This window comes from Scyliorhinus canicula, chromosome 9, assembly GCF_902713615.1.
Source record: "Scyliorhinus canicula chromosome 9, sScyCan1.1, whole genome shotgun sequence".
NCBI classification, from domain to species: domain Eukaryota; kingdom Metazoa; phylum Chordata; class Chondrichthyes; order Carcharhiniformes; family Scyliorhinidae; genus Scyliorhinus; species Scyliorhinus canicula.
In genome coordinates this window covers 155,885,471-155,898,415 of record NC_052154.1, presented here as the reverse complement: position 1 = coordinate 155,898,415, position 12,945 = coordinate 155,885,471, and the positions used below count along the sequence as shown (strand labels likewise).

Genomic DNA, 12,945 nt, shown 5'->3' with positions numbered 1-12,945 from the left:
GGGGAAATATTTATATTTTTCTTCTCATCATTATTTGGGATGAGTGTTGCTGGCAAGGCCAGCATTTATATTGTACATCCCAATTGCAATTGCCCTTGAGAAGGTGGTGATATAAATTCTAAGTCAGGATGGTCCATGACTGGGGAAGGAGATTTTGAGGTGGCGGTGTTTCCATATATTGAGCAAGATGCTGAATCTTCATTCCTCTGAAAAAGGCTTGAGGTGGCAGAGAAAGGGTTAGCCTCAATCACCCCCACCTACATTCCTTTTCTCTTTCTGTCAACAACATCTTTGTCAATCTCCACCTATCCGCGGACCTCCTATCCAAGCCCACAGATCCATCCCCACAACAGTATAAATCTGACCCTATTTCCACTTCTCTCCAGCTTTGACAAGGGAAGGTTATCCCACTTTTGCAAATTGGCCTTAGCCTTACTCACCAGACTGGTGTTGTTCAATTTATGAAGCCGGGCACAATCGTGGGCCACCTGGGAAACTAGATACCTGAAACTAGACCTGGCCAGGCGTTAATGACTGAGACCCCAAGTTGGATCTCCTCCCCGGGGATTAACTGGAAAGTACTCGCTCATTTCTAAATTAATTTTGTATCCCAATAAAGAACCAAAGCTCTTCAGTTTCGCCATTATTTCATCTATAATGAGGACCGGTTCTGTAACACAAGGCAGCAAATCATCAGCATACAAGGGCACCCTATATTCCACACGTCCCCTCTTTATCCCCTTCCACTTACCCAAAGCCCTCAAACCAATAGCCAAGGGTTCAGCTACCAATGCAAATAGAAGGGGGGACATTGGACACCCCTGTCCTGTCCCCCTATTCAATTGGAAGTACCCTGAACTCAAGGGAATCAATACGAACACCAGCCGAAGGGGCTTTATACAACAATCATACACACTAAATCAATTTTGGCCCGAGACCGAAGTTCCCCAGAACTTCAAAAAAATACCTCCAATCCACGCTATCAAATGTCTTCTCGACATCTAAAGACACAATCACCTCCAGCTCGGCCCCAACAGACAGGGGACGAACAACATTCAACAGCCTCCGAATATTGGCTGACAATTGCCAGCCCTTAACAAAGCCTGTCTGATCCTCCACCATCACCGCAGGGAGGCAGGGCCCCAGCCCTACCACCAACACCCTATCCAGTATCTTGGCATCCACATTTAACAGCAAAATAGGTCGGTGAGGTCCTTTTCCTTCTTCAATAGAAGGGAAATAGAAGCCTGTATAAGTGTAGCAGGCAGGGATTCCTGGGACAAAGAATAATTGAACATATCTACCAGCAACAGGACCAATTGAACTGCAAATTTCACAGGAAACCCATAAGGCCCAGGAGCTTTACCTGTTTGCATCCGCCCAGCTACGCCACATTTCTGCCCCGATTGTCTGGCGTGATTCTCTGTTACGCCGACCGGTCAATGGGGTTTCCCATTGTGGGCCAGCCCCACGCTGTCAGGAAACACCCGGGCGCTGGCAAAACGGAGAATCACGTCGGCAAAACGGAGAATCACGTCGGCGGAGAATCCCGGACAATACCTACCAAAATCTCCTCGGGGCTTAACGGGATCTCCAACTCTTCCCACTTCTCATCCCCCATCACCAGAAACTCCAACCCATCTGAAAATGTCCAACACCCGCACCGAGCACTCGGACCTATAAAGACTCTTGTACAACGCAGTGATAACTTTATCTGGGTTCCGCAGGTCACTGTCTATGTGTAGTTTGCACATTCTCCCCGTGCCTGCGTGGGTCTCATCCCCACAACCCAAAGATGTGCAGGGTAGGTGGATTGCTCCTTAATTGGAAAAAATAATAATAATGGGATACTCTAAATTTAAAAACAAACTATATCTGGGGTGGAAACCAGAGTACCACTCGGATCCCTAACCTGGATAATCTCCCAGGAGGCTACCTGAGCTGATGAGCTAACAGATGGCTGGCCTTCTCCCCACACCCATACACCACAACTGGCTCACCGCCTTTCCTGTAGGCAACAAATCGAACTGTGTCTGCACCTTCCTCCTGTGCGCCAAGAGCTCTGGGGTAGCGTCACACAAAAACCTGTGGACCACCTCCAACTTATCATCCAACAATCTCTGCCGTTCCAACCTTACCTCCCTATCCATATGCACCTTGTACAAAATGAACTCACCTCTATTAACAGCCTTCAAGGCTTCCCAAAGCGTGGAGGGTGAGAGAGAGTCATTCCTATTAAATTCTACATACTCGCCAATGGCTGTAGACATGAGTCCACAGAAGCCCATATCCAATAACAACTCTACATCTAAACTCCACGATGGGCGCTGAGCGGGGCCCGACTCCAAAAACAAATCCACCAAATGGGGGGCATGATCCGAGATGATGATGGCTGAATACACTGCTCTCCTCACCCAAGGGAGAAGAGGCCAACCCACCAGAAAAAAGTCGATCCTGGAATACACAATGTGGACTGGAGAAAAGAATGAGAATTCTTTACCCCCAGTGCATAAACCACCAAGGATCCCCCCGCTCCCCCCCAATCTTTTCCATAAATGCAAAAAATGTCTTTGCCACCTCTGAAGGAGCCAACGACTTCGGCCTAGAATGATCCAATTTAAATCATTACCAAAAATCAGTTGATGTGCATCCAAATCTGGAATGGATGCCAACAGCTTCCTAATAAATGCTGTATTATCCCAATTTGGGGCATATACATTAACCAATACCGGCAATGTACATGTCAAAGACCCGATGATCATCACGTACTTGCCATATAGGTCCGCCACAACCCTGTCTGCCGAAAAAATAACCCGTCTATTGATTAGAATTGGCAACCCTTCCTGGGCCCTGCTATCAAAGCCAGAGTGAAAGACCTGCTCAACCACCCCTTCCGCAGTCTGGTCCCTCACCTGCAAATGAGTCTCCTGCAAAAACACCACATCACCCCTCAGATTCTTTAGTTGAGAGAAAACTCCTGACCTTTTTATTGGGCCCTCCAATCCCCTTATGTTCTAGGTGACCAGCCGAATCGGGGGGCTCCCACAGCATCGTCCCACACTTCCCCCCCCCAACCCGGATGTCAGCCATTTCCACTGTGAAGGATTATCTACCACCTTCCCACAGGATGTAGGCCCAAGGCACACCAAAAATGGCCATCAAACCCACACATAAAGTGAAATAAAAAACCCACAGTCACATCAGAAAACTAATCTCCGCCCCTTCCCTGAACCAGACCCCACCCAAATGTATATTGGTTACATGACAAAGAACAATCCCCATCCTAACCAACCCAAACCCTCAACAAAACAAAAATTCTAGGCTCATTGAACCACGAGAAACAGGTCCAACAGGCCACAGCCTTTCCCCCCACCTCACTTCCGTTCACAAGTTAAAAATTTACTGCTGGTGAGGTAGCCCCTCACAGGGCAGAAAAAAAGAGGAAGAAACACCCCGCCCCGGCTACAAAAAGTAAAACAACATTCAACACCCTTGCAAAGATCAAAATCCCACTGGGGCCTTGTATTTCTAAAAATACTACCTTAAACAATAACCCTCCATACCCCAGCATGCAACTTATGAAAAACACACCCATCCCATCACAAGAACAAAGAAATAACAACAAATATGCACACAGTACAAAATATCCCCAATCCCTTCACCTCAACAACCATAAAATTCCACATACAGCCCATTTAATTTGATCCCAGTCCATGCTTTGTAACAAAGGCCTCAGCTGCCTCCGAAGCATCAAAGTAATAGTCCTTTGACTCGAAAGTAACCCGCAGCCTCACCGGTTATACCACTCCAAACCACACCCCTCTCTTGTACAATGCTGCTTTAGTCTTATTAAAGGCCGCCCGCCTCTTCACAAGATCTGCTCCGACATCTCGATAGATTCTAACGAGACTCCCTTCCCACCTCGAATCAAGATTCTCTTTGGCCGACTTCAGGACCTGCTCCTCCTCCTGGAAGCTATGGAATCTAACGATAACTGCTCATGGTGACTCATTAGCCCGTGGCTTCTGCTGACGTGTTTGATGGGCCTGTCCAGATCTGGAGGAGACACCAGTCCATCCTCCCCCAATATCTTACCAAATATCTGCGACTCTGAGGTTTTGTCTCCTCACCCGATTCTCCAAGTTGTCCATCTTTGCCCACAGACTCGTATTCTTCTCTGCCACCAATGAGATCTTGGTGTCCACTGAGGCAATTTGGTCGCTGTGCCTCGACAGAGCCATCTCCACCCCTTGAACACCTCATCATGCTCCTTCACATGATGAAGTTCCCTCCAACTTTTCTCGGACTGGACCCAGTGCCTCCTCAATCGATTTAAGGAGGGTTTCAAACAACATCCTCCATTGCCTCTCAAAATGCTTGCCCAATTCTGTAGCCTGTACCCCAGTTAGCATGTCTTCCATGATCGAGGCAGCTGGAACTACCGGAGCTGCAATCTTCCCTGTTGAGGCACTACATCAGCTGAATAATTTTCCCCTGCAGACTTCTTAGTTCCAGCGGTTTTTGACATTCTTCAACAATAGGTTCCTTCTACATCCAAATGGGTAGAATTAGTCCACCAAAAACCCCAGGAACCGGGCAAAATATGGGCCAAAAAACAAGTATCTTAGCAGGAGCTACCTAGTGCAATGCCTCCTGAAATGAAAAATGAAATGAAATGAAAATCGCTTATTGTCACAAGTAGTCCTCAAATGAAGTTACTGTGAAAAGCCCCTAGTCACCACATTCCGGCACCTGGTTGGGGAGGCTGGTACGGGAATTGAACTGTACTGCTGGCCTGCCTTGGTCTGCTTTAAAAGCCAGCGATTTAGCTCTTTAGCCTTGTGCTAAACCAGCCCCTACGGGCCGCCATCGACATCCCCTATTCTGAAATCATGATCACTATGCTGTCTTCTCTGTGCAGCTAGGAATTGATTTTCTCCGACTTGATATCCCTGACTACATGCCCAGGGTCTGTAAAACTGGCTTTTTGAGTATATATTACAAACTTTGCATTTGTAAAATTTAATAGGTTACTTTCTTGCTCAAAGAGGTTTGAAGGATCATTGTGATATGATGTGTGCACAGTGATTGTCTTCTTTTTTTTCCCTTAGCAAAATCAGATCACTAGCAATCATGTGTTTCCACTGTTTGCATGCTAAAAGTTTTGATTAAGACAAGAACTTTTACATTGAAATGGAAATTGTAGCACAAAATTGTTAGGACACTCACATTGGGTATTGGACTTATATTCTAAAAATAATGATTTTCAGGGCTGTAGAGAAAGAGCAGTGGGTGACCCTCTCAGAAGAACAACAGAGCAGAGATTCAAGGGGCCGAACAATCTCCTTTTGTGCTGTACAGTTCTCGGTTTTTTCATATCAGCAGCTTGAGAAGACGACAGTCTCCCCACCTACTCAAGGGCAATTAGGGATGAGGAACAGAATGATGACTTTGTCAATGATGCTCACATCCCATAAAATAATTAAAATATCAAAGTTGCCTTACTGTAAACAGACATGTTATTCTAAACTTGTGTGTCGACTTTGCAAGTGATACTCAATGGTAACGATTTAGCCAGATGTTATGAAAGATTTAAATGGAAGGCACAGTATTATGCAAGGATTCATACTTTACACTTCTTAGTCCAACTGTAGCTGGTCCAGAAACCGGTCTTAGGTTCTTCATAGCAGCGTACACAGTCAGCCTGTCGTCGAGTCTATTTTTTGGCTTAACTCCATGTGAACATGCAGCTTCTCTGTTTTCATCATGCACACCACAGTCTTCATCATCTTTTTGTAATGGTTCTTTTTCCATCTGCACAGACCTTCTTAAGCATCTAACCCTAAAGTCAAGTACTTTGTGTGACCTTGCGGGTGCTTCTTGGAGTGATGGCGGAACAGGAGGCAACATTCGATTAAAATCTGCAACCAGCAAGCTTTCCATATTGGAAGGAAAATCTGGAAGAGAAGTACATTTACTGAGTAGAGAAACACAACTTTAACTCTAGAAGTATAGAATGTACAGTGCAGAAGGAGGCCATTCAGACCTTGGAAAGAGCACCCTACTCATGCCCACGCCTCCACTCTATCCCAGTACCCCATCTAACCTTTTGGACAATAAGGGGCAATTTAGCATGGCCAACCTACCTAACCTGCACATCTTTGGACTGTGGGAGGAAACCGGAGCACCCGGAGGAAACCCATGCAGAGACGGGGAGAACGTGTAAACTCCACACAGTAACCCGAGTCCGGAATTGAACCCAGGTCCCTGGAGCGGTGAGGCAGCTGTCTAACCCTGTGTCATCACGCCTCCACTCTATTCCCGTAACCCAGTGACCCCATCTAACCTTTTGGACACTAAGGGCCAATTTAGCATGGCCAACCTACCTAACCTGCACATCTTTGGACTGTGGGAGGAAACCGGAGCACCCGGAGGAAACCCATGCAGAGACGGGGAGAACGTGTAAACTCCACACAGTAACCCGAGTCCGGAATTGAACCCAGGTCCCTGGAGCTGTGAGGCAGCAGTGCTAACCGTGTGCCACCATGCCACCCCGAGGGCGGAATTCTCCATTCGTTCACAACAGCGGGATTCTCTGTTCCCGCTGCAGAGAATGTAGTTTTAGCCGAGCACCAAAGTCCCTGTTTTTGCTGGTAACGGGCAAATTCGGACTGGAGAATCCTGGCCCTAGTTTTGAAGTATTATGTTCGGTGCTGGGTATTGCACCTCAGGAAGGATATATTGGCCTTGGACTTAATGCAGCGCAAGTTCACCAGAATTATATTGGGTTTTAGAGGGGTTACAGTATGAGTACAGGCTGATTATTCTCGGCTTGTATTCTCTTTAGAAGATCAAGGAGTAATCTATTTCAGACAATCAATGGATTTGATAGGATGAATAAAGAAAATCACTGAACTCTATAGTAATAATGGCATGTGAAAACACTTTAAAAACAAACATTTATTCATAAACATTGCTTTTACTGCAGTCTTAGAAAAGTGCCAGTCATTCATACACTTTAAAGTATCAGTAGCAGAAATTACAAATACTTGAATCTTCTTAATCTTGTGCAAGTAAACATCGTGTAACTTGCAGAATAGATCAGGGTGAAAGAGCTATTAATCAAGCGTTGTTTTCCCTGGAGCATAGCTGTTTCAAAAGATGGATATCTGGGCTCTGGCTCTACACATGAAACTTGTAAACAGTAGTAAACAGAGGAGAGTAATGGACTGTAGGAGGTTATAGACAGACTAGTTAAATGGACAGCCACATGGCAGACACAACTTAAAGCAATGAATTTGAAGTGATTCATTTTGGTAGGTCAAATGAGGAGAGGCAAAAAAAACGAAATTATAAAAATTTAAAAGGGGTGCAGGAACACCTGGTTTGGATGTACACAAATCTTTGAAGGTATGAGACAAGTTAAGAAACCTGTTTAAAAAGCATATGGGGCGGGATTCTCCAACCCCCCGCCAGGGTGGAGAATCGCCGGAGGTCGGCGTGAATCCTGCCCCCGCCGTCCTCCGAATTCTCCGCCCTCCCCACCACAAAAAACGCCCCGCCGTGAATTGCACTGCCCGCCTCGGAGAATGGCGGGGACTGGCGCGACTCAATGGGCCCTGGGGCCACCCAAATTCTCCGGGCCACGATGGGCCGAAGTCCCGCCTGTTTAACGAGGGTCCCGCCGGTGTAAATTAAGGTAGGTCCCTACCTGGGTGGGACCCAGCTCCGTGGGCGGCCTCCGGGGCTCTCAGGAGGGCGAGGGGGGATCTGGCCCCGGGAGGTGCCCCCACAGTGGCCTGACCCATGATCGGTACCCATCGATGCGTGGGCGGGCCTGTGCCGTGGGGGCACTCTATTGTTCCGAACCGGCGGCTGTAGCAGTCCACCATGGCCGGTGCGGAAACAAAGTACCCTGCGCATGCGCAAGGATGACGCCAGCACATCTTTATAAAACACTAGTTAGGTGTCAGCTAGAGAATGGAGTTCAGTTCTGGGCACTCCGCTTTAGCAGAAGGACGACAATGCTGAGGATACAGAGTAGATTTACTACAATACCTCAAGGCTGATTTATCAGTTTTGTGGAGATACACGAGAACCTGGGTTTGTTTCCCTACGCATACAGAAGAATAGAAAAGGTTTGATCACAAGTGCTCAAGATCCTGATGGGTTTCAATGAAGTGAAAACCATTACAGGCTGAAGACAGAGACCTCAACCTGAAAGCCTAGTGAAGGAAGGTGTGCTTAAAGATCACCATCTGAAACAAAGACTCTTTATTCTTTTACTTACTATTTTCACCCCGCTCTTCCCTCTTGTGCTTGTTTGTCATGTGTGTGTGTGTATATATATAATATATATATATAATGGGTGGGAAAAGTTAAAGTGGGGATTAAGAATTGGATAATAGTTAACTAGTTAGATAACAATTAATTAGATAATAGTTAACAAGTTGTACTTGTTCCATATTTCATTATAGTTCTTGTTATAAATAAAAAAGTAATTGTATTTAAATTTACAAACCTGGTGACTGTAACTATTGCCAGCCAAAGCCCAAAAACTTTGGGTAGGTTTCTAAGAATTATTGGTTAATTCAATTGTGTCGCGGCTCTGGGTCAAGTGGGCTGGAATTGACTGGGCTCTAGCTCAGGGTATTGTAACAATACTACCCACCACTGCCTGAAAGGGTGCAGGAAGTAGATTCAATCAAAGCTTTTAAAAGGGAATTGGATAAATACTTGCATGGGAAAAAATTATCGGGCTATGGAGGAAGAGCAGGAGAGTGGGAATAATAAAGAACCTCCTTTTGCGGTGTATGATTCCACGATTCTAAGGCTAGATTTTGTTGTGATATATAAACAGCCAACTGAAACTACATGGTATTAGGACCTTGGGCAGCAAATCAAAATGTCTTGGAAGTAGTGGCATTCATACCTGAACAAGTCAGAATCTGAATTTTGTTTTTAAATCACATGAATCCAACTTACTCAGGGATGAAGGAACTAAAGATGACGGGCACGGCGATTCTGGGCCATTCCATTCATCAGAGTAGTCGTCCTTCTTCTCTTCATCAGTAGAACTGTTACTCAGTGCATCATTATCATTGTGATCAATCTTCAACACTTGTGCTTCTTGTTCCTTAAGAATAGCTTCAAGGCGCCTTCAGAAGAAGTTATATGGGTGTCATTTCTCATTCATTCAATACTGATTTATTTAAATTTTAAATCAAGCCGTTGCTTAACTGGGAGCCATTGTTGATCAGTGAGCACACCGGTGATGGGTGAGCTGGAGTTGGTGCAATTTGGGATATGGCACAATATATAGGGGTGGAAGATGAGAGGTTGGCCAGGTCTATGTTGGAATATTGAAGTTTAGAGGTAAGAAAAGGTAGGGGGTGAAGGTTTCGGCAGTTGATGAGCTGAGGCAAGTGCCGCGTGTTATGGAGACGCAAATCGTCAGTCTTAGTAATGGCCTAGATTTGAAGTCAATCACAGGGTCAGAAATGACACCAAGATGCAAACAGTCTGGTTCAGTCTCAGACAGTTCTTTTTAATCAGAAATTTTAAGTATCTATCCAATTCTTTTTTCAATAAGGAGCAACTTAGCGAGGCCAATTCACCTACCCTGCACATCTTTTGGGTTGTGGGGGTGAGTCCCACGCAGACACGGGGAGAATGTGAAAACTCCAGATGGAGAGTGACCCGGGGCCCGGATTGAATCCGTTCCTCAGTGCTGTGAGGCAGCAGTGCTAACCACTGTGCCACCATTCTGCCCCAGCCTCAGATAGTTATCAAGAAGAGGGATGACATCGGTGGTTAGGGAACAGAGGACACACAAACAGTCATGGATACACAATTGCAGGCACAATCTAATACAATGGATTGGGCAATGGGTGAAGCCATTTTAGTGCCTGTATTGAATTATATTCATTATATATTTACATATACCTGATCCACACATGTACTGACTTTAAACCTCTCGAGAATGCCTTTCTAGAAATGAAACTTCCCTTATGCTGTAAAGCCATCATTCAGATTAGTGCCTGAATGAACCTGAAAGAACAGTGACTAACTTCATTTTGGTGCAAAATGCTCTTGCAGCTCCTTGTTACAATCCTGTTAGGGACTGTTAACATTAACAAAGGAATCCAAATGCGCAGCAATTAACCGGCAGAACTATGTCTGAAGATTTTAATAGTAAGAAGTCTTACAACACCAGGTTAAAGCCCAACAGGTTTGTTTCAAACACTAGCTTTCGGAGCACTACTCCTTCCTCAGGTGATTCACCCGAGGAAGGAGCAGTGCTCCGAAAGCTAGTGTTTGAAACAAACCTGTTGGACTTTAAACTGGTGTTGTAAGACTTCTTACTGTGCTCACCCCAGTCCAACGCCGGCATCTCCACATCATGAAGATTTTAAGTTTTTAAACAAAAACAAACTTTATTGTATATAAAGAAAAATTCAACAAAACAAGAACCACTAACTTAACACGATAGCTGATCAAGATTTATGCTATAAACTCAGTTCTACATTTTACTTCCCATAAGAGTTCAATTACCTTATGAAATCTTGATGGTTCATTCACTTTTCTTGGGACAAACCCAAAGGTATGCCCTAGTCCCCCGGAATACACTTAATTCTCCCCAATGTTCCAGCTATCCTCCAAGGTGACATTTGGTGGGGGTCCTTCCATTAGCTTTTGGCTAAGTGATCCTCCGCGTTTTCTGAACAGACTATCTCATGACTGTGGTTGCCAGCAGATGCCTTCCCACAGCTAGCAAGCTAACTCTGCTGACTGATTTATGCCACAAAGCTCTGTGAGGACCATGATAAATTTCTTATATTAGTAAGCACATCTACCAGCTGCTTTTCCCTTATGAAATCCAAACTGAGATGGAGCCATATCTGCATTCCATATGGTGAATATCGAAGTTAGTATTTTCTCTGCTTGAATATTGAACCTAACTATGATTTCTTATTGGCTCTCTCAATCCAGTAGGATTCAGTTCACACCAAAGCAAAGCTAATACTGTCTCTGTTCTCCCAAACTGAACTGCTTGCTGCTGTCAGCAAATACACATAGATAATTTAAACAAAAGGTCCCTACACCCCCACATCCTATCACTGGCAACATGGTATGCTGTGGGATGTCCTCAAACAGAAATGGGAATTAATTATTTTACCTTCAACACAACTCTTTGATTATGTAACTATGTGAATAATTTAGATAATGGAGTTCTACGACTCGTTCACCAGACTCTCTGAATCCATGAAGAAACCCATGATTTCAAGTCTCCTTTCAGCTTTCTTTCATCTACATCTATATACATAATTGAAATTTTTTTTTTGAAGTAAGTGCAAATCATCTAGCCCCATTATGCCAAGATAGATGACACCATATTGTTTATGGTTTTCAGACTGTTAACTCTGATCTTGAAGATAAACGTAAACTACCTTGTAAGTTTAATAAACTCCAAGCTTGTTTAAATTGCATTTACATCAGAGTTATTACCAGTTTCTCAATCACGATTTTCCTTTCATCTTACATTTAACACTTTAATTCCTAAAACTAAAAGACATATTCTAAAACATATACACCAAGAGAACCACATTTCCTCATTTTGCCTTTCAGTATGGCCTGAATTTACCAACAATTATCAATCAATATGATTAACTTTCTGTAAATAGAAACAGCAAGTTATGGATACACATTGTGGGTTAGTAATGGTTAGAGTGCAGATTAGTTAAGTTTAGCATTTAGCGGTGAGATTTTATATCCTCTTGTAAAGTTGAGGTCATCCAAAACTCTGCTGCTGTTCTTAGCTTGAACCATGTTCTGTTCCCCTATCACCTTTGTACTCGGTGACCTACATTAGCTCCTGGTCAAGCAATGCCTTCATTTTAAAATCCTCATCCTTGTTTTCAAATTCCTCCACAGTCTTGCCCCTCCCTATCTCTGTAATTTCCTCCAGCCCCACCACCCTAATATATCTGCACTCCACTAATTCTGGCCTCTTGTGCAAGCATCCCTGATTTTAATTGTTCCATCATCAGTGGCCATGCCTTCAGCTGCCTCAGTACCAACCTCTGAAATTCCATTTCTAAACCTCTCCACTTCTCTCTCATTTCAGATGCTCTTTAAATACCTCTTTGATTAAAACCTTTGGTCACCTAACCTAATATTGCTTTATGTGACTTGGTTTCATACCTCATAAATATAATGTGCTTTTTTTCAGTGCAGTTCATCAAATTTAAAATTCCCAGCATTTTCCTTTCCTCTGTTAATTATTTTCTGAGTTTGAGAATTACATATTATGTCTTTTTGTACAACAGATTACCTACCTGTTGTGCTCGTCCCTCCAGGCCCTCAGCTCTGAGAAAATATCATCTCGGGTTCTGCTGTCAATTTCTAGTGAATCATATGTGTGCTCTGGCAAGTGAGTATACTGACTGAACCAATTTCCTGCTTCATCACTTGATGCCTAAGAAAGATGAACAACAATTAATGGGTCCATCTGCAGCAATCTCATTGTTCCAACATTCATCTGCAGTTTGTACCTTTATCTTTTTTTTTGGATTACCCAATTATTTTTTCCAATTAAGGGGCAATTTAGCATGGCCAATTCACCTACTCTGCACATTTTTGGGTTGTGGGGGCGAAACCCACGCAGACACGGGGAGAATGTGCAAACTCCACACGGACAGTGACCCAGAGCCGGGATTGAACCTGGGACTTCAGCGCCGTGAGGCAGCTGTGCTAACCACTAGGCCACCGTGCTGCCCTTGTACCTTTATCTTTGTACATTATGTAGAAAGGAACGCTTTTCAAACTGTTTTCCATTTTAACACTTGAAAATTAATGCAAATCCAAATGACAATATAAACAAATCAGCAATAAATCAACTTTAGTATATAATCATTGAGGTTGGCTGTTATGCTATATCATCTG

General features: G+C 44.1%; 1 protein-coding gene across 6 annotated transcripts in view; it reads right to left on the bottom strand.

Annotated features, from left to right (window-relative positions):
- Positions 1–12,945, bottom strand: part of lrrc56 (leucine rich repeat containing 56) — a 244,298-nt gene that overhangs the window by 12,618 nt on the left and 218,735 nt on the right. For all 6 annotated transcript variants that reach the window (XM_038807997.1, XM_038807995.1, XM_038808000.1 and 3 more), the window contains 3 exons: positions 12,339–12,478; positions 8,986–9,158; positions 5,630–5,957 (listed from right to left, as the gene is read on the bottom strand). In XM_038807997.1, the coding sequence (XP_038663925.1) occupies positions 5,630–5,957; positions 8,986–9,158; positions 12,339–12,478 (641 nt within the window). The remainder of the gene's footprint in view (positions 1–5,629; positions 5,958–8,985; positions 9,159–12,338; positions 12,479–12,945) is intronic.